The sequence below is a fragment of the Lepidothrix coronata genome, unplaced genomic scaffold (genome assembly GCF_001604755.1).
Source record: "Lepidothrix coronata isolate B3197 unplaced genomic scaffold, Lepidothrix_coronata-1.0 Scaffold343, whole genome shotgun sequence".
In the NCBI taxonomy this organism is placed as follows: Eukaryota; Metazoa; Chordata; class Aves; order Passeriformes; family Pipridae; genus Lepidothrix; species Lepidothrix coronata.
In genome coordinates this window covers 57825-77708 of record NW_016690523.1, presented here as the reverse complement: position 1 = coordinate 77708, position 19884 = coordinate 57825, and the positions used below count along the sequence as shown (strand labels likewise).

Below are 19884 nucleotides of genomic sequence, written 5' to 3'. Positions count from 1 at the left end.
ATGGATCCCCCAAACCTGGCCATGGATCCCCAAACCTGGCCATGGATCCCAGACCTGGCCATGGATCCCCCAAACCTGGCCATGGATCCCCCAAACCTGGCCATGGATCCCCAAACCTGGCCATGGATCCCAGACCCGGCCATGGATCCCCAAAACCTGGCCATGGATCCCAGACCCGGCCATGGATCCCTAAAACCTGGCCATGGATCCCAGACCCGGCCATGGATCCCCAAAACCTGGCCATGGATCCCAGACCCGGCCATGGATCCCTCAAACCTGGCCATGGATCCCAGACCTGGCCATGGATCCCTCAAACCTGGCCATGGATTCCCCCAGACCTGGCCATGGACACCCAAACCTGTCCCTGGAGCCCCGGGCAGCGCTGGACCCGCTCTCTCCCCACAGATAATGCCATGGAGGGGGGGGCTCAGCAGAGCAGCCTCCGGGAGCCCCCCGGGCCGGAGCAGGAGGGGCTCCCCAGCGAGTGGGACGGGGGCGAGGGGCCGCCCGAGGTCAAGCGCTCCCAGCCCCTCTTCATCCACGGCAGCAGGTGGGTGGGGGTCCGGAGGGGGCTCGGGGGGCGCGGGGGGGCACGGGGGGTGTCACAGAGCTCAGACCCCCCCTGTGCCCGCAGCCGGACCCCGCCCCAGGAGGAGCCGCGCGCGTCGTCGCTGCCCACCATTCCCAACCCCTTCCCGGAGCTCTGCAGCCCCTCCAACTCGCCCATCCTCAGCAGCCCCGCCCTGGGGCAGGGACCCCCCCGCGAGGGCACCTCCCACGTGAGTCTGGGAAGGGGGGGCTGGGGAGAGGGGGGGCTCAGCCCTGGGACAGGGACCCTCCCCCCCGTGAGGGTACCTCCCGTGCGAGTTCAGGGGCTGGGGAGGGGGTTTCTTGGTCCTGGGACAGGGACCCCCCCTGCGAAGCTCCCTTCCACAAAGCCAGGGGGGTTGGGAAGAGGGGTGCCCTGGGACTCCCCTCCACCCCTGTGAAGGCACCTTCCACACGAGTCTGGGGAGATGGGGGGGCTTAGCCCTGGGGACAGGGACCCCCTGACATGAGGGCACCTCCCACGTGAATCAGGGGTCTCATCCCTGGGGCAAGGACCACCTCCCACACGAGCTCAGGGAACAGGGGACCAGGCAGGCTGGGGGGGGGTCTCGCCTTTGGTTCTGCGGGTTCCCCTCCCGCGGGGGGGGCCCTGACGGCCCCGGTGGTGCCGCAGGTGGTGAAGGTGTTCGGCGAGGACGGCGCCTGCCGGTCCCTGGAGGCCTCGGCGGGCACCACGGCCCGGCAGCTCTGCGAGACCCTGGTGCGCAGGACGCGGGCGATCCACGACCACAGCTGGGCCCTGGTGGAGCTGCACCCTCACCTGGCCCTGGGTGAGCCCTGAGGATGGGGGGGGCACACGGGGCATGGGGGGGCACGGCCAGGGCTCCCCGCTGACCCCCCGTGCCCCCCCAGAGCGGTGCCTGGAGGACCACGAGGCCGTGGTGGAGGTGCAGAGCTCCTGGGCCGCCGGCGCCGAGAGCCGCTTCGTGTTCCGCAAGAACTTCGCCAAGTACGAGCTCTTCAAGAGCAACGTGGTACGTGGGCCTGAAGGGACGGGGGTGACCCCCACCCCAGCACCCCACGGGGCTCTGCTGACCCCCTTCCCCGTGCCCCCAGCAGTCGCTGTTCCCCGAGGTGATGGTGTCCAGCTGCCTGGAGGCCAACAAGAGCATGGCACACTCCGAGCTCATCCAGGTACAGGGCGCTGAGGGACTGAGGTGCCCCGGGGGTCCTGCCGTGCCCTGGGGACCCCGCCGTGCCCCTCAGCCCCCGTGTCCCCCCAGAACTTCCTCAACTCCGGGAGCTGCCCAGAGGTCCAGGGGTTCCTGCAGCTGCGGGAGCCCGGGCGCAAGGTCTGGAAGCGCTTTCACTTCTCCCTGCGCCGCTCGGGGCTCTACTACTCCACCAAGGGCACCTCCAAGGTGAGGGCACGGGGGTCTTTGGGTGGGGGGAGCACGGCCAGGGGCTGCAGCCTGATGCCCCCCACCCTCCCAGGACCCCCGGCACCTCCAGTACTTCGCTGACCTCACCGAGTCCAACATCTACTACGTGACCCAGGGCAAGAAGCTCTACGGGACCCCCACCGAGTTCGGCTTCTGCATCAAGGTGGGGATGTCCCTGCATGGCTGGGGGGTCCTTCCCTGTGCCTCCCCCTGTCAGGGGGTCTCTGTGCCCCCCCTCTCAGGGTCACTCGGGGCTGCCCCATGACGGCTCTGGCCTCTCCCCCAGCCCCACAAGGTGCGGGGCGGCGTGAAGGGCCTGAAGCTGCTCTGCAGTGAGGACGAGCAGAGCCGGAGCTGCTGGATGGCGGCGTTTCGGCTCTTCAAGGTGAGCCCTGACGGGGTGGGACCGGCCCTGTGCGGGGGGAGACTGGGGGGAGGCTGGGGGAGAGGCTGGAATGATGCCAGAGGAATGCTGGGGGATTTCTCGAGGGTTACTGGGGGAATACTGAGGTGATGCTGGGAAGATGCTGTGGGATGCTGGAGGGGATATGGAGGGATTCTAGAGGGATGTTGGGGGGTTGCTGGGGGCTCATTCCCATCCCGGTGCTGGAAGAGATTCAGGGTGGGTGTCTCTGTCCCCATGTGGGGTGGACACAGAGGTCCCCATCCTCACACTGGGTGGCTGTGGAGGTCCCTGTCCCCACCCCCACCCCGCAGTGGGACAGAGGCCCCACAGGCCCCCCCAGCTGACAGGACCTTCCCCCCCCAGTACGGGATGCAGCTCTACCGCAACTACCAGCAAGCGCAGGCGCGGCTGAGCCAACCCCCCTGGATCGGCCCCACGCCCCTGGTGAGTGCCCCCCACAGCCCCCGCAGGCCCCGGTCCATGGGGACCCCCCGGTGACCCCCCATTCCCACGCAGAGAAGCGTCTCTGACAATGCCCTGGTGGCCATGGACTTCTCGGGGTGCACGGGCCGGGTGATCGAGAACCCCAGCGAGGTGCTGACGGCGGCCCTGGAGGAGGCACAGGCCTGGAGGGTGAGTTGGGGTGCAGGGGGGGGGCGAGGGGAGGGACCCCCTGAGCCCACCCTAACGCCCACCCCTTGCTGTGCACGGCCAGAAGAAGACGACGCACCGGTACAGCCTGCCCGCCGCCTGCCACAGCTCCCCGCTCAGCGCCGGTGAGATGGGGGGGCTGCCCCTGGGGGGGGTCTCTGCCCCTGGTGGGGGGTCCCCCCCGAGCCTGACACCCCTGTCCCCACAGCCATCCACCGCACCCAGCCCTGGTTCCACGGGCGCATCTCCCGCGAGGACACCCAGCAGCTCATCGGCCGCCAGGGCCTGGTGGACGGGTACGGGACCCTGTGAGGGGTCCCCGGGGCTTGAGGGGTGACAACAGGGGGGGGCACGGGAGCCCAAGGGTTACGGGCCCTGGGGCCCATGGGGGGATGCAGGATGCCCGTAGGGGTGGGGGAGACTTGCTGTGGGAGTGGGGGATCCCAGGGAGGGTGGGACTCCCCACGGGTTTGGGAGCCAGGGGTTTGGGGTTCCCAGGGTTCCCAGGGGGTACTGGGCCCCCAGAGTTTGTGGAGGGTATGTGGGACCCCACGGGTGACACAGAGGGGACAGAGGGGCCCAGGGCCAGCAGTGACCCCTCTCTTGGTCCTCGCAGCGTCTTCCTGGTGCGGGAGAGCCAACGGAACCCCAAGGGCTTCGTGCTGTCCCTGTGCCACCTGCAGCGCATCAAACACTACCTCATCCTGCCCGTGAGTGGGGGGCTCCAGGGGGGCTGGGGGAGGACAGGGGGGCCCGGGGGGACCAAGCTGTGGGGTCCTGACCCACCCCCCCCCCGGCAGAGCGAGGAGGAGGGTCGGCTCTACTTCACCATGGACGACGGGCAGACGCGCTTCGCCGACCTCATCCAGCTCGTGGAGTTCCACCAGATCAACCGGGGCATCCTGCCCTGCAAACTGCGCCACTACTGCACCTGCGTGGCCCTCTGAGCCCCGGGGCACCGCACGCCCTGGCACAGCCTGGCACTGCCGGCACGGCTTGGCACAGCCTCGCTGCCGATATGGCACAGCTTGGCACAGCCCGGCACCGCCGGCATGGAATGGATCGGCACAGCCTGGCACCACTGGGATGGTTTGGCACAGCCTGGCACTGCCGGTATGGCACGGCTTGGCACAGACCAGCACCACCAGCATGGTTTGGCACAGCTGGGCACCACTGACACAGCACAGCCCAGCACAGCCCAGCACTGCTGGTATGGCAGAGCTCAACACAGCCCAGCACAGCCCAGCACCACCAGGATGGTTTGGCACAGCCTGGCACCACTGACATGGCACAGCTCGGCTCGCCAGGACCCCTCACACTCATGCACTTTGTCCTCCCCCCTCTGCAGCAGCAGCAGCCCCGAGTGTCCCCGTGGGGGCCTGGCACTCCTCGCCCCCACACCAGGGGCGTTTTGGGGTCCCCAGGAATGGGGTCCTGGGGTGGGGGGGCAAGGGGGGCACCCACCACCGCGTCCCCCACGTCCCCACAAGGCCAGTTGAAAACTGGGACGTGTTTTATACCAGTGACAATAAAGGTTATTTTTGCAGAGCTCCTGCCTCGTCCCTTCCAAAGGCAGAGCCGGGGGGTCCCCACAGCCCCCCGCTGCCAGTGGCACATGGCTGGCAGCGTCCCCATGTCCTGCCGTGTCCCCACGGTGCCCCAGGTCCCGCACAAAGGCCCCTCTGTGTGCCCGGGGCACCACGTGTGGCTCAGCCACGCAGCCGCCCGCAAATCCCCGGGGAGCGGAGGGTGGATTATCCAGGGGAGGATTAAGGGCCCGGATTTGGGGAGGGGGGGGCCAGGGCCGGGGCAGCTGCTATAAAGGCGGGGGGGCTCATGATTTGGGGAGGGGGGGGCCAGGGCCGGGGCAGCTGCTATAAAGGCGGGGGGGCTGGGATGTGGGCCACAGGCCGTGCCATGGCTCCCAAGACGGTGCTGATCACCGGCTGCTCCTCGGGCATCGGGCTGGCCCTGGCCGTGCGGCTGGCGCGGGACAAGCAGCGCCGCTTCCAAGGTGAGCGGGGCAGAGGAGGGACCCCCCCGGCCCCCGGGGGGACCCCGCGCGGGGCTGAGCCGCCCGTGCCCCCCCCAGTGATCGCCACCATGAGGAACGTGGGCCGGAGCGCGGCGCTGGCGGCGGCGGCGGGGCCGGCGCTGGGCCGGACGCTGGAGATCAAACAGCTGGACGTGTGCGACGAGGGCTCCATCCGCGCCTGCCTCGACAGCATCCCCGGGCGCCACGTGGATGTCCTGGGTGAGCCCTGGCACCCCCCTCCCGCCCTGGCCCGTGGGGAGCCCTGGGCTGGGAACCTCTGTGACAGGGACACCCCGCAGTGGGGACACCCCCGGTGCTGGGGGCTGTCCCTGACAAGCGTGTCCCAAGCTGGGGACATTTTGTGCCCCCAGTGCTGGGGGGGCAGGACAGGGACATCTCATGCACCAGAGACCCTTTGACCCCATGAACCAGGCACTCTCTGTGCCAGGGACATTCCATGTACCAGGGAGCCTCCAAACCCAGGAAATCCCATGCTGGGGACCCTCTGAGCGCAGGGGACCCTCTGTGCCAGGGACCTCACCACACACACCAGGGACCCCCTGCAACAGGGACCCCCCGTGCTGGGGACACCCTGTGCACCAGGGACCCTTCGCTGCCAGGACATCCCACGCTGGGGACCCTCCAAGCACCGGGGACCCTCCATGCCCGGGGTGTGGGATCCCCCCGCCTGGAGTCTGCCCCCACTGATGCCCCCTGCCCTCAGTCAGCAACGCCGGGGTGGGCATGGTGGGCCCGCTGGAGAGCCAGAGCCTGGCAGCCATGCAGAGCCTCATGGACACCAACTTCTTCGGCCTCGTCCGCCTCGTCAAGGAGGTGCTGCCGGACATGAAGCGGCGCCGCGGGGGCCACATCGTGGTCATCAGCAGCATCATGGGCCTGCAGGGTACGGGGACACGGGGCACCCTGGGGGGGCCAGCCCCGCCCTCAGCCCTGACTGGGACCCCCCAACCCACCCAGGCATCGTCTTCAACGACATCTACTCGGCCTCCAAGTTCGCGGTGGAGGGTTTCTGCGAGAGCCTGGTGGTGCAGGCCCTGCGCTTCAACGTGGCGTGAGTGTGGGACTGGGGGGGTCTGCAGCCCCCTGGGACGGGGGTTTGGGGGGGCCCAGTGCCCAGCAACCCCTCCCCGGGCAGGATCAGCCTGGTGGAGCCGGGGCCGGTGGTGACGGAGTTCGAGACGAAGCTTTACGAGGAGGCCGAACGCGCCGACTACTCCCGGACGGACCCCGAGACGGCCAAAATCTTCACTGACCTCTACCTGAGGAACTCCAGGGACGTGTTCGCCAGCCTGGGCCAGACTCCTGAGGACATCGCTGAGGTGACGGGTGGGAGGAGCTGGGCAGAGAAGTGTTAATGAGCCCTAATGAGGAACAGCAATGGCCAGTCGGCATCTGGGCAGATCCTGCCTGGACAGCTCCATCCTGATGGGGCTGAGCCTGGTTGGGAGTGGGAATGGGAGTGGTGAGGAATGGGGATGGGGATAGGGATGAGGGTGGGGATGGGCTGAGGTGGGATGGGATGGGAACGGGGATGGGATGGATGGGGATAGGATGTGAGGGAACTGAGGATGGAGATGGGATAGAAATGCAATGGGGATGGGAAGGGATAGAGATGGGGTAGGATGGGATGGGAATGGGGTGAGATGGGATAGAGATAGGGATAGAATGGGAAGGGGATGGGGGTAGGATTGGAATGGGGTGAGGTGAGATGGGACCAAAATAGGGAGAGGATGGGATGGGCTTGGGGATGGGGTGTGAATGGGAAGAAGAAGGGATAGGAATGGAGATGGAGATGCAGAGGAATGGGATGCAGACAGGGCTGAAAGGGGAGGGGGGCAGAATGGTGGTGGTGGTGGTGGCAGAAATGGGCTGGGGCTGAGGAGGGGCTGGGGGGACAGGGAGGGGACAGTGCCGTGCCCCCGTGCAGCACACCCTGCGGGTGATCGAGGCGGCCCGGCCGCCGTTCCGGCACCAGACAAACGTGGCGTACACGCCCATGGCCGCGCTCAAACACGCCGACCCCAGCGGCGCCCTGGTCACCGACGCCTTCTACAAGCTGGTGTTCAAGTACGACGCGGTGCTGCGCTTCGGGCTCCGCGCCATCCGCCTGCTCCGCTGGAAGTCACGGAAGGTCAAGGAGGGCGTGCGGCTCCTGGGCTTCAAATAACCCCCTAGAACAGCCCCGGGCAGCGCCCACCCCACCCCCGGGAGGGCGGCTCGGGAGCGGGGGGCTCGGGGCCGGGACCCCGCGCGGGGTTTCTGTCCCGCCCCCGGCCCGAAATAGCGCCCGCGGCCGCCGCCGCATTAAACCTGAAGTGGGAGCGGTGTTTGTAACCAGCGCCGGGTGAGCAACGCGGAGTGGCTTCCTCCGGGAGAGCGGCGGCCGTGACGGGGCTGGAAGAGCCTCCCCCTCCCTGGGGCACCCGGCCCCCTGCACCCGAGGGCGTGTGGCCCCCAGGGGACCTGCCCTGGCCACCCCTCGGCTGCCAGAGGCGGTGTCCTCCTTCCCGAGTCCTCCTTCCCCCGGACAGTGCTGTGGGGTCGGGAATGTCCCACGGGAGGGGGGGCACTGAGTCACCCCCCTCCAGCACTGAGCCCCACGGCCCTGGGGCAGCACAAGGGGTGCAGGAGGTGGCAGGAGGGGAGCAGGGTGAGAGGGGAGTTCAGAGGGGGCACGGGGGGTGCAAAGGGAACCGGGGCGAAGTGGAGATGGGGTGCATGGCAAAGGCTGGGAACAGGGAACCCCAGCACCCCACGCTGCCCCCGGGGGGCTCCCCTCCGGCTCAGGGGGGGCGATGGCAGGGCTGGGGTGCCCCGGGTGGTGGTGCGTGGGCGCCTGGCGTGACAACCCCGGGAGGAGAGCACAGGGGGAAACCGCAGGAGGCCCGGCACGAACCAAATCTGCTCTGCGGGGCCGCTGCTCACAAACCTGCCCGGCCCCTCCCCCGGCGGAGCCCCCCGGGGCCCTGCCGGGACCCCCGGCCCCACCTGCGAGGTCTGGGTGGCGGCTGCAGCTCCGTGTGCCTCGCACGTGGCCTCTCCGGGGCCCCGCCGGCTCCAGGGACCTCGGGGACAGGATGAGGGCGGGGGTGTGGGGGGGAGAGGAAATATTTTTGCATTATCCCCCCTTCTCGCACGAGTTAATGGCAAAGCGGCGGTGGGACCGCGGCCCCGGGGCCATGGCAGCACCTGTGGGACGTGCAGGAGTGACATCAAAGCGGTGACAGAGTCGCTGCCTCTCCCCCCGCTGCGGTTTCTGCAGATTTGACTAACTTTCTCCACTCCGGGGGGCAGGACGGATGGGGGGGGGGGAAGGGATGGGGGGCTGTGCCCGGCGCCGGGGAGCAACAAGGGGGGGCCCCTGGCTGCGGCTCAGCCCCCCGGGCACAGAGTCACAGCTGTGGGAAACGGGGCTGAGGGAGGACAGGACCCTCCCCCTCCCCAGACACTCCCGGTGCCCAGGGAAGCAGCAATGGGGCTGGTACTGGGGGCACTGGGGGAAGCAGGATGAGCCGCAGCTCTCCCTGCGGGCGGGGGCAGCGGGGTCTGGGGGGAGCAGCCTGTGATGGCCTCAGCCCCAATCACAGCCCCCCTCACGGGGGTCTCGGGCAGAGGATGGAACAGGGAGCTGCTGGTGGTGGTGGGGGTATCCCCAATCTGTGGGGGGCACCTGGGTCGTGCCTGAGGCTGAGGAGCTGATGCTCCCTCCCGCCTGGAGCACCCGCCGTGGCCGTGGAGCAGCAATCCGAGCCCAGGACCACCCTCCATCCCCATCCCACCACCGCCGCAGCCCCGCGGGTGCCGCGCTGGAGCGGCAGGAGCCGGGCGGGTCGGAAGCAGATTCTTCTGAAAAACAATTGTCTGCTGGGACTTTCCTGCCCCCGGGGTGTGACAGTCGCCAGCCGCTCCCCGTGTCCCCGATTCCCCGAGGATTTCGCTGCCAGGTGCCGGCTCGCTGCCATGCAAATGTGGCGCCAGATATAACCCTGCCGGAGGGGACGGAGGGGACGGCTCGGGAGCTCCCCGGGGGCTTCACTTCTCTCCCGGCGCAGCGAGGGGGGCACCAGGCGTGACGTGAACCCGCTGCCCCCGTCGTGGTGCCCCGGTGACAGTCGTGGCCCTGCCTTTGTGTTGCTCCCGCGTGTCCCGGCGGGACCCCCGGGGCTGCAGAGAATCCCCCGTGGCGGTGCCAGCGCTGGGGACACTTCCAAGGCTGTCACTGAGCACAGAGGTGGCTCTGCTGGCTCCGTGCCCCCCGGATTTGGGAACCCGGCCCACGCGGAGGGTGGGAAAACGCCGGCGGGGCCCGTGACTCAGGGCACGGCTGGGGACGGGGACACGGGGGAGGTGCCGCCGCTGACTCAGACCTCCCTCGCCCGCTGTCCCCTCCCGGCTCCGCCGGGGTTTGGGAGCTCGGCCGCTCCCCGCGGGGGAGCAGGAGCCGGCCGGGATGCTCCAAGGATGCGGCGCAGCACCCGGAAGAGTTTTATGGGATTTTTTGGGCGTTAGGAAGCGTGTTTCGACACGACGGCGGGGGAAACCAGTTCCTCCGTGCTCTGTCACGATTACAGCTATCAGCAGATAAGGATCGCTCTGTCACAACACCAACTGAAGGTTTCTGTAAGCCTTGAAAGGGGGTTGGTTCCAGGCAGCAGAGGGATGAGGGAGTTTGGATCAGGGAAAAGCCGGGATGGGAAGACGCCGTGAGACTGAGCCCCCGGGGGCTGTCGGGGCTGGCACTGTCGCACCTGGCGCTGACACAGCGAGGGGAAAAGACCCCTCGGCGCTTTGGTTGCCACCCCTGGCTGGGAAGGAAGTGGAGGAAAAAGAAAAAAAAAAAAGAATCCTCCGACTTTCTTTTGGGTTGTGTGTTGTTTTTTTTTTCGTTTCTGTTTCTCAAGCGCGTCCAGCCCTTGCGGCAGAAGGTGTCGGGGGGGAATGAAACAAGGGCGAGCAACGTCAGCCTGGTAAGGCGGGTGTTAAGAGGGCTGCGGGTGGTGTGAGCCTCCACCCTCCCGCCGCCGGGACGTTTCCATCGCTTTCCCGCACGGTGGGTGCAGCTCCCGGCATCCCACGGAACCCCTGAGCCCCCCCCGCGGTCCGGGCGTGGGGCTGAGCTGCCCACACCCCACGGCTCTCGGGTTTTATCGTTCCCCTATTAACCACAGCTGAGTCCAACACCGTTTCCCAGCAGCTGGAGGAACAGCAGCATTAGTTTACACCTCCGAGTGTATCGGTTACTCCACTGAGTAACTGGTTGTGCCGAGCACAGGCCCCACCGTGGCTCAGCCGGGGGATGCACCACAGCCGCAGTCCCATCACACCCGGCTGGTTCCCAGGTCCCAGCTCCAGCCCTGGTGCTCCAGACCCGCTCCCTGGATACCATTCCCACTCCTCAGCCTGCTCGTGCCCGTCACTTCCCAGCTCTGCTTTAGCACACAGGGGTTTAATGAAATTTTTAAAAACTTCAGCAAACCTTTAAGCATCAGAGACTCGTTTCTTGGTGCTGAAAGCTCCTTCCCTGGGGCCTCTCCTGCCGCTGTTGGGGTGCAGTTCATCAGAAAACAAAGAACCAAGCGAGGTGGACACACCACGGGCCAGAGAATGCCCCAAACCCAAATCTGTTCTGGACCAAAATAACAAACCAGGAGCAGAATAGCTCAGGCTCTCAACCAACAGCAGTGGTTTTCCCCTCTGTTTTCCCAGATGAGGTGGTGTCCAAAGCTCCTCTGAGCTCAGAGATCCACCCAGGACAGAGGCAGCCCCTCGATGTCCAGGCACAGCCCGGTGGGGTTCCCACCTCCCAGGCCAAAGGCTCCAGGGCAGCGCTGTGGGATGGGGGTGAAGGGAAAATTCAAGTGTGTTCTTTAGTGAATCGTACAAAAGTGGTTTAAAGGGGGCTCCATTACTCAATCCACTTACGGAAAATCAGATTTTTGGATAGCTCCAGGTGTGCAGGTTCCTTGAAGAACCTGCCTTTGCCTGCCCTCAAGTCAGCACATTGTCATTATTTAGGTGTTTTATTCATTTATTGACAATTCTTTGGTGTTGAAAACTAAGCCATTGAAAAGCAAGCTTGTGACAAAATTAGAAGCTGATAAAGACAACCACAATGTCCTAAAAATGTCGGACTTAGATTCCCCAAACTATCACAGAAATGTCAGGGCAGCAATAGAACTGTTTCTCTTTGTCCTCTGGGAATTCTTTCCCTCCCTTTCCCTCTCTTTTCCAGGCCCAAAGGCTTGACCCTTGGGGTGGATTGTTGGTGGAACTGCAGCCTCCCTTGGGGGGAGTGTTTGTCACACCACGACACGAGTGTTCATCGGGGAAGAGCCAAACCTGCCTCAGATGGGAAACTGGGAAAGATCCTAAACGTGCTTTACAGCTCCACACACAAGAGCAAAACAGTTCTCCTGAACCCCAGGGATAGCAGGATCCTGGATTAGCTCTTCCACAGCACTCTGGACACTCAGCAGGCTGAGTTATCCCCCTCCAGGCCTACCCTTAGTGGGAAAAACGAATGTAGTCTTTTTTTTTTTTTTTTTTTTGTACCTTAAAATTCTTCGGGAGGAAATACTTGAGCCAAAAGAGGCAGAGGGAATGGAATTCGGTATTTCTTGACCCTGAACTCTCCAGCCTTCCCTCAGGGAAGCAGCTGGATCACCGGGGATAACACAAAAGCAACGCAGCTCTCAAACCACACAAGGGATGGAGAAAGTCCATCAGAACACTCCTAACTAGGGGGTACAAAAATACTTCACAAAGAATAAACCCTCGCTCAGCAAAGCCATTCCCAAATCCCTCTCCAGCACAGAGACACCGACAGGGCTGTGGAGCAGGGAGGAGTTCCAAGGAATTGTTTTAAAAACCAGCTTCAAAGGGAGGCACCTGCTCAGGGTGTGGAGCAGCATCTCCTGCCAAGGGATGTCCTGGTGCAGCTCCCACACACCTGCAGGTCCCGCCCGATCCCGCTCCCATCCCAGCACTGTCCATAGGGACATGGAATGGCACAGCCACGTGTCCTGCTGCTGGAGCACAGCAGGAGCAAGGCAGAGGCACAACACACAGCACAGCTTCATCCTTGTTCATGGCACCCATCAGAAAGGAGGAGTTTCCAGCAATGAAAATCGGGATTTCCCCCAGCCTACATGGATGAGCCAACCAGTGACCTCACTGGGTATCCCAAAAATGCTTATTGTCAAAAAATCCCAACCCCAAATAGGTCTCATTTCTTATTTTGCTCTTGCTGGGTGGGAGTGACTTTACAGAAACAGAACAAAAGGGGTAAGAAAAATGAAAGTGTGGTGGGGCCACACACTCACCAGGGCTTAGGGGAAAAGCCTGAAGGAGGAATTAAAAATCCCTCCCTTCTCCTGCCCTTGCTTTCCTTGTTTTGGTGATGAGCCACTGGAAGACCATATGAGAATTATAACTAAGAAAAGCTCCTCCAACACACCTCTGACCAAACACCTGAGCAAGCAGGGGAGCTGCCAAGAAACCCTTTTGTGCTGAGTTAAAGCAAACCCTATAAAAACAAACACAGGCTAAAAATTCAAAACATCGCAAATGGCTCTGAAGTTTCACAAAAATAAAGTTCATATCAAAACCAGTCTCTGCCCCGGGTGTTTCCCACAGTCCTGCTCACCACAGCAGCCAGGCAGAGATGCTACAGAACACTGAATTATCGGGAAAGAATTTACAGAGGTGTCACCTCCCCGTGACACGCTTAAAACTGGCCTAGAAAAATACTCGGGAAATTTCGTTAGACTAATTAAAAACCCAACCGGCCGAGCCTCCCCTGGGACGGGGAAACACGGCCCCTGCCCTCGGAGAGCCGGTCCCTTCACTTGAGCACGACCCTGTGCTCCCCCCGGGCGATGTGCGAGGAGAACTCGTAGCGGTCGTGGCTCCGGTAGCCGCAGACGTTGCACTCGAAGGGGTCTCGGAAGCCGTGGCAGCCCATGTGGATGGTGAACATGACGTAATCCAGGAAGAGCACGTGGCAGTGGTCGCAGCGGAACACCCCGATGGGCTCCCCGTCCTTGTTGAGCACCTTGAAGACGTCGCGCGGGCACAGGGCGGGCGGCTTGAGGATGTCGTAGGGCCTGGGGAAATCCTTCAGGGCCGGGAGGCCGTTGCGGGCCGGGGCGGGGATGCCCTGGCCCTGGGGGAAGGAGGCGTTCGGCCGCTCCTCGTGGTTGCTGTCAGTGTCCGTGGAGTCGTGGCCGCTGTTGTTGGGGGAGAGGCCCCTGTCGGACGACAGGCTCTTGTCCCTGAGGTGGCCGTGGCCGGGCTCGGGCGCGGCGCCGTTGGGCACGTCGGCGCGGGGCAGCGGCAGCGGGTACATGCTGATCACCGGCACCATCTCGGCCGTGGGCGCCGGTGGGGTCTGCACCAGCGGGCGCAGGGCCTCGGCCCCCAGGTAGGTGATGGCGTTGTTGATGGCCTGGTCCATCATGCGCCCGTGCATCAGCTCGCTCTCCTTCTCATACAGGAAACCCGCGCTGTAGCTGACGTCGAAACTCGGCCGCTTCTCGCCTGCGAGGGAGCAGAGCTCAGGGTTACCTGGGCGGGTAAAGGAGGATTTAAACCCCACAGTGCCTCTTGTAAAGGGCAGAAGTCACTGGGAAGTCAAGAGGCACGAAATGTTCTCTGCTGAAAGAGGCTGTTTGTAAATACAAGCAGCTTTCTGGTGGGTTTTTTTTTTGGGGGGGTTGTCATTTTTTAAAGTTCAGGCTTGGAAGCAGACCAGTCTGAGAAAGGAGGCTTTGAGGGTACTTTGTGATAGACTCATCTGTGATATGTCCTTGGACACTGAATTCAGTTTTCCCCACTGTCCTCTGACAGCTACAGCTTCCTCTGCACCACACCTGGGTTCTTGGACCTCTACACGGGCTTTCAGGTAATCTAACACTGGCAGATATATATATATAGGTGTCAAAAATCACACTTAGGGTCACTTGATAAAGGGTTAGTAAAAGAAAACTGTTTTCCTCTGGGTGTGCTGGGGTTCTGGAAGCTGTGGACCAGACAGAAGGGAAGGACAGTTCACCTGAAATCCTGCTCACACCTTTTGGCAGCACCACGCAACTGGTGCAAGGAGGAAATAAAACTGCACCCGAAAAGCACTAAACTAATTTTTGGAGCGAATGTCTAGAAATAAGCAACTGAATTCTGTGGTTACTTAAACCATAAAATTGTTCTTAGCTTAAAAAAAAAACCAAACAAAAAACCAAAAGAAAGGAGCAGATGAAAGGTTTCATGTGCAAGGGACTGGCAAACGTCGGATCCACAAATCTCTCAGTTACGGTAACTCGAGTGGTGCAGATGTTTATCAGTCACCTGTCAACACCATGACTCAATGTGTATGAAACTCGTGGGGTTTCACTGCACAGGCAGAAAACCAGGAGCTCACGTTTCTCTTCTAAAACACTCCCAAAAGGTTAGTGAACCACAAGAGTGTAACTGCTTCCAGCCCTCAGCACCGCTCGCCGGCCAGCTTCACGCGGAAGGAGACAAAGCGCTGCAGCGCGTTTGGGTGACTCACAAAACCAGCTGCAGGCACGAGGAAGATGTGAATAAATTTGAAATGTAGAAATAAAAAAGGCAACAAAAAGCAAAAAAATAGACAGGAATTCCCTAAACATTTTGGGGTTAAATAAGGTAAAGTCAGAAGGTAACGCACAAAAACACGACGTGTGAGCACAGAACCGTGGAATATCCTGAGTTGGAAGGGATTCACAAGGATCATTGAGTCCAGCTCCTGAATGATCATTAGGGTCTCACAGTGCTCTGTGATTCCACTGTGCTGGTGGATTTTAAGGTCCCCCCTGGGTACCCCTCCAGGAGAAGACTCTGAAGAGGGGCCTGGTGCAGAGGTGAAGGGTCAAGTGCAGGCTCTGCTGGTCCCTGTCCTTGTGTGGGACTTGTACTGGTGCACCCGAGGCAGCTACTGGAGATGGAGATGTGAAAAATAAAGTGGGCAAGACTCCTGGTGCTTGTCTGAATCTCTGCAGAGCCCTCCAACTATAATAAAGGGTTTTCTTCTTCCCATCAATGGACTTCATTCAGAGCAACGGGCCAAACAAAGATGCCTTGTTAGTACACATCCCTGTCCCTGCTTCCTGACAAAATGAAACATCAGCACTCGTTCCCAGATTTCCCAAGGAATTCCCATGCTGGCCTGGCACATCCGGGCTCTGGCAAGGACAGGTCAGAGAGGCACAGGAGTCAGGCCAAGGTCGGACAGCCTGCTCCTGAAAACATCCTTCCCAGGGATAAAAGGGACAAGGGGGGAGTTTTTTCACATGTTACTCAACAAGAACAAGCACAGAAGGTCTAGAAAAACAGCGAGTTTCAGAAATGGGTTATTTTGTGCCTTTGGGTTCTGCAGCTTCTCCACAAAATCACCTGTGTGTGCAGTGCCAGTTGGTGCCAGTCAGCACCAGTACAAATCCCACACAGTAACAGGGGCTGGCAAAGCAAACCCAAACCCCACTAGTTCTGAACTTAAGCCACACACCACTGGGGTTCATCCTGCTGTAGATGTGTTTGATAAAATACCTACAGATTAAACTGGTGCCAATTGTACACCAATAGAGCTGGAAAAAAGCTAAAAAAAAAAAAAAAAAAGGAAGGTAAAGAATTACAAAGCCATTTGCATTAGCATTCCTTTTTGAATCACAGCACAGGGCTGAGCCCCACAGTCCCAGTTTCAGTTCTGAGCACCAAAGGCACTCAGGTGGTGTGGCTGTGCAACAAGGTGACCTTCAGAAAGCCACACTGAGACTAAATAAATAAATAAAAGAGCTCACTTCTTGTAGATGAAAGCCCAGTGCTACCCCACAAACCCACTAAGAGCTACGTTACCTTCAAAAATGGAGTTGGTTTCCTGGGTGGATGGACCCAGGAGTGCACACACCTTTCCCTGGGGTGGGCCCAGGAGCACACCTTTACCAGGACAGGTGCTCTGAACACCCCCTGCCAGGTGGGTGTGGCTGCAGCAGCCCAGGGAGCCCCCCCTGGACTCCCACTCAGGGGAACACCACGGAAGGTGAACCTTATACTAAGCCAAAACAGCAGCACTTGGCACCATAAATAACCATACAAACAGCACAAGTAAGGCTTCAGCAGCACCAGGATTATACAGCTGCTGACTCAGGGCTTTCCTCAGGACACAGACTGGTGTTTTCTTCTCTTTAAAGGCGAGTTGATGAAATCAGACTGGCCAAGAGGATCTGGCGTGCTCTGGAACACAGAACCTGCCCGACGAGTATTTAAGATCCCCGACATGCATAACTCTGATCACGTACAATTAAATGCAAAGAAAATGCTATGGAAACATCTGGTTGCTTAAATTACCACAAGAAAGGATCTGATATTTTTTAATCATAGTCAAATTTAGGAGGATGACTAACAGAAATCCAATACTTTTCTGTCTTTAGGCCTTATTGCACACAGGAATCCTGCAGGAAGCTTCAGCTCCTGCTGGGAAAACATCACCCTTCCTGTTCTTTGCCTGTTCTAGATCCCAGCAGAGAACATTTCAAATGCACAGGTATGGAAACAGCATGTGAAACAGCATTTCTAAATATAAATATACTTATAAACCAACTACATAAATAAACACAAAGCAAAACAGCAGCTTCCACCCAGTTTAAGCAGCCAACAGAGTAAATTCTTTGTATTTTAATCAACCCCCTACGACAAATCACTAAAACCCCATCAGAACAACCCAATTTACTTTATTCTTTTGCACTAAGTGCTAAGGCTGAGCAGGGTGTTTAAAAGAAGCAGAGACATTGTCCCCGAGGTTACCGACTCGCACGTCTTGAACTGCTGAGGATGAAAAGGGGTTTTGTTCTTACCAATAAATTTCTGAGGCATTGAGCTTTTCCTCTTTGCCACGTTGCTCGCTAGCCTGTCCAGCACAAGGGCTCTTTCACTCCCCATCTCTGCCTTGATGTGCCTCGCCTCCACGCTGGCTACGTTGGAAAACGTGCAAAGGAAGGGGAAAAAAAAAAGAAAAAGAGAGGAAAAAAAAAAACACACAACACGTAGGTGAAAAGAAAAAAAAAAAAGAAAAAAAAAAGATAAAATAAAGGAAGAGCTGACTGGTTTAATCTCCGATTTGCCACAGTGACTGGAGGAAACAGTTTGGAGATCTGATGCAAAGTTGGGTTTTTTTTTGCTGTTTTTGCCGTTCCTGCTCTTTGGGCACCAGTTGTGGTCAGTGGGAGCCAGCACAGCCCCGAGCTCGCTCGGGGGAGCACAGACCATGCAAACCAGCGCCGGTGAGAGCGAGAGGAAGTGAATGAACTGGCTGGAAGGTTGGTTAAATTGCAGATGGAGACAGGAGCTCTGCAAGCCTTTCTTTTTTATTCTGAGTAAGGCTGGGTGACACCTGCACACTCACACAGTGCTCCAGGCTGAGGAGAAGACAATCAGGCCTCTTGCTGCACTTTTCAGATATCAGTCATAGTTGTCTTAACGAATCACTAAGAAACTCCTATGAAATATGTCAGTGTTCCATTGAAATCAAAACAATAGAACCTTTCAAAATTCACTCCTAACTCCTTGTTTTTCCAGGTGTTAGTGTCACTTCATTTTTCTCCCTAAATGCTACAGCTGAAACTAACTATGAGTGTTTTCTCTCTGATGTTTTAAAGCTCACTAACCTCCAGAATGTCCAATTTTAGGAAAAGTGTCTGTGCCCTGCGATCACTCCCTGGGACTGGGCCACTGAAGACTCTTCCCTTTTTCCAGAGCTCTTCCCAGCCATGCTAAGCAGTGCCCAGCACTGCACAGGGGCTGTGCTTGCTCTCAGCTCCTGGAGGCTGCACAGGCCCTGAGCTGGAGAGCTGCCACCTCATTTCACTACTACCACACTAATACTGATCGTAACTGCTGCAGCTTCCCCCCAGCCCTGCTCCCACCTCAGCAACACGGCTCTGCAGTGGTACTTTTATATTAAAAACTATATTATATTAAAGAGCAAACTCATTGCTGAGAGTTCCAGGGTCAGGGGTCACCGTGGTGACAACTGGACACATCTTAGGAGAGCGCCTGTGTCTGCAGGAGTTGGGATCTACAAAAGGAGGACAAGGAGGGGCGATTTGCTTTCCCAAAGTAGTACAAAAGGTTGGATCTCACTGTGAAAGAGTCCTGGTTGCTGTGCACATACACTGACATACCTGAATACAGAATCACAGGATGGTTTGGGTTGGAATGAAGGGACCTTAAAGCTCATCCAGTCTCACCCCCTGCCATGGGCAGGGACACCTTCCACTGTCCCAGGTTGCTCCAAGCCCCATCCAACCTGGCCTTGGACACTCCCAGGGATGGGGCAGCCACAGCTTCTCTGGGCAACCTATGCCAGGGCCTCACCACCCTCACAGCCAAGAATTTCTGCCCAATATCCCTTCTACCCCTGCCCTCTGCCAGTGTGAAACCATTCCCCCTTGTCCTATCACTCTCTACCTACATTAAAAGCCCCTCTCCCTCCTTTTTTTATAAGCCCCTTAAGGCACTGGAAGGCCACGATGTGGCCTCCCTGAATATATGAAGCATAACCTAAGTAAGAGAGAAGCACTGCCAGAGGAAGGTGATAGGAACACTTTGGTTTCACTTCAGTCCTGCTAAGTGCAGATTTATTAATTATTAGACTTAAACTGCTGTTTGCCAAGTACAGCAAGTGCTGAAAGTGCAGCTTCATCCTTCCCAGCTCTGAGCAGCCTTTCCCCGTTTGCCGGTGCTGCTCCTGCTATCACACGAGTTTCAGTCAGCACAAACCATGACTCACCAAACCTCAGCCAGAACTATTTGTTCGTGTTTGTTCAGCACCTTGAAAACGTAAAGTGTATCAGAGGTACAAACACCAGCTACGAGTCTGAGTCAGGAATGATGGGATACCAGGGCCCAGCTCAGCTCTGCCACAGTCCTGTAACCTCGTGACAGACCAGCCCCATGCAGGGCATGAAGTGCCTTGAAGGGAATAACACACTGCTCTGCTGCTCTGGTTTTTATCCTATATTACTCCAGTATGTTTGGAGACTCACGTAAATATATTCATCCCTGCTGCCACTTTTCAGCCTGGGTGCCCCTCTCCTGCTTAGCCAGCACTGGGGCTGAGGGTGGTCTCCCCTGCTCCCCCTGGGGTGCCTCAGTGGTGCTCCCAGCACTGCTCCAGCCTCAGTGTACGTGTCAGGTGTGATCCTGACTTTATAAAGCACCTCCAGGAGACAATTGTCCTGCCAATGTGATTTATCCATTAGGGATGACTGTTTATGTTGTCTTGTGATCACTGGGTGAGGAGCCACCTCTCCAAACAGTGCTGGCCATCAGAGTGGTTTGGACTGGGAGGGAGCTTAAAGCCCATCCAGTCCCACCCCCTGCCACAGGTAGGGACACCTCCCACTCCCCCAGGTTGCTCCAAGCCCCGTCCAAGCTGCCCTTGGACACTTCCAGGGGTGGGATCTCCCTGTCTGGGCCGCTGTGTCCCCCTGTTGCTGTGGAGAGAGCGGCTGCTGTCCCAGCCCTGAGCACACCCCACATCCCCCTGCACTGAGCTGTTTCCATAGTGTGGTTTCTGCCACACCACCAGTGTGAGCAGAATTTTTAGAAGGTGCGGATATGGCGAGCAAAGCCCTCGAGTACAGAGCAGAGCTGAAATTAGAGGCATTGCTTCCTGTAGCATCTCTGTGTGGTCACTCAAGAATGGAGAGTGGAACAGAGCTGGGTGACTGTGCAACGAGAACAATGTGAGCAGAGATGGTTATCAG

The 19884-nt window shown here is 59.5% G+C and overlaps 3 protein-coding genes across 7 annotated transcripts in view; 2 read left to right on the top strand and 1 right to left on the bottom strand.

The window, feature by feature from the left end:
• Positions 1–4020, top strand: part of GRB7 (growth factor receptor bound protein 7) — a 6936-nt gene extending 2916 nt beyond the window's left edge. Inside the window, exons 3-16 of the mRNA XM_017838475.1 lie at positions 403–550; positions 635–779; positions 1223–1379; positions 1462–1583; positions 1666–1743; positions 1833–1970; positions 2044–2154; positions 2278–2376; positions 2761–2841; positions 2914–3030; positions 3113–3173; positions 3257–3344; positions 3665–3758; positions 3849–4020. Of these exons, the coding sequence (XP_017693964.1) occupies positions 403–550; positions 635–779; positions 1223–1379; positions 1462–1583; positions 1666–1743; positions 1833–1970; positions 2044–2154; positions 2278–2376; positions 2761–2841; positions 2914–3030; positions 3113–3173; positions 3257–3344; positions 3665–3758; positions 3849–3995 (1586 nt within the window). The 3' untranslated portion in view covers positions 3996–4020. The remainder of the gene's footprint in view (positions 1–402; positions 551–634; positions 780–1222; positions 1380–1461; positions 1584–1665; positions 1744–1832; positions 1971–2043; positions 2155–2277; positions 2377–2760; positions 2842–2913; positions 3031–3112; positions 3174–3256; positions 3345–3664; positions 3759–3848) is intronic.
• A 945-nt stretch (positions 4021–4965) lies between these two features.
• Positions 4966–7271, top strand: RDH8 (retinol dehydrogenase 8 (all-trans)). The gene is made up of 6 exons (XM_017838482.1): positions 4966–5062; positions 5141–5302; positions 5808–5987; positions 6062–6155; positions 6240–6423; positions 7032–7271. The coding sequence occupies exons 1-6, from the start codon at positions 4966–4968 to the stop codon at positions 7269–7271; spliced, it is 957 nt and encodes a 318-aa protein (XP_017693971.1).
• A 4341-nt stretch (positions 7272–11612) lies between these two features.
• The window catches only part of IKZF3 (IKAROS family zinc finger 3), a 35400-nt gene continuing 27128 nt past the window's right edge, over positions 11613–19884 (bottom strand). For all 5 annotated transcript variants that reach the window (XM_017838496.1, XM_017838497.1, XM_017838495.1 and 2 more), the window contains 2 exons: positions 16972–17088; positions 11613–13642 (listed from right to left, as the gene is read on the bottom strand). In XM_017838496.1, the coding sequence (XP_017693985.1) occupies positions 12948–13642; positions 16972–17088 (812 nt within the window). In that variant the 3' untranslated portion in view covers positions 11613–12947. The remainder of the gene's footprint in view (positions 13643–16971; positions 17089–19884) is intronic.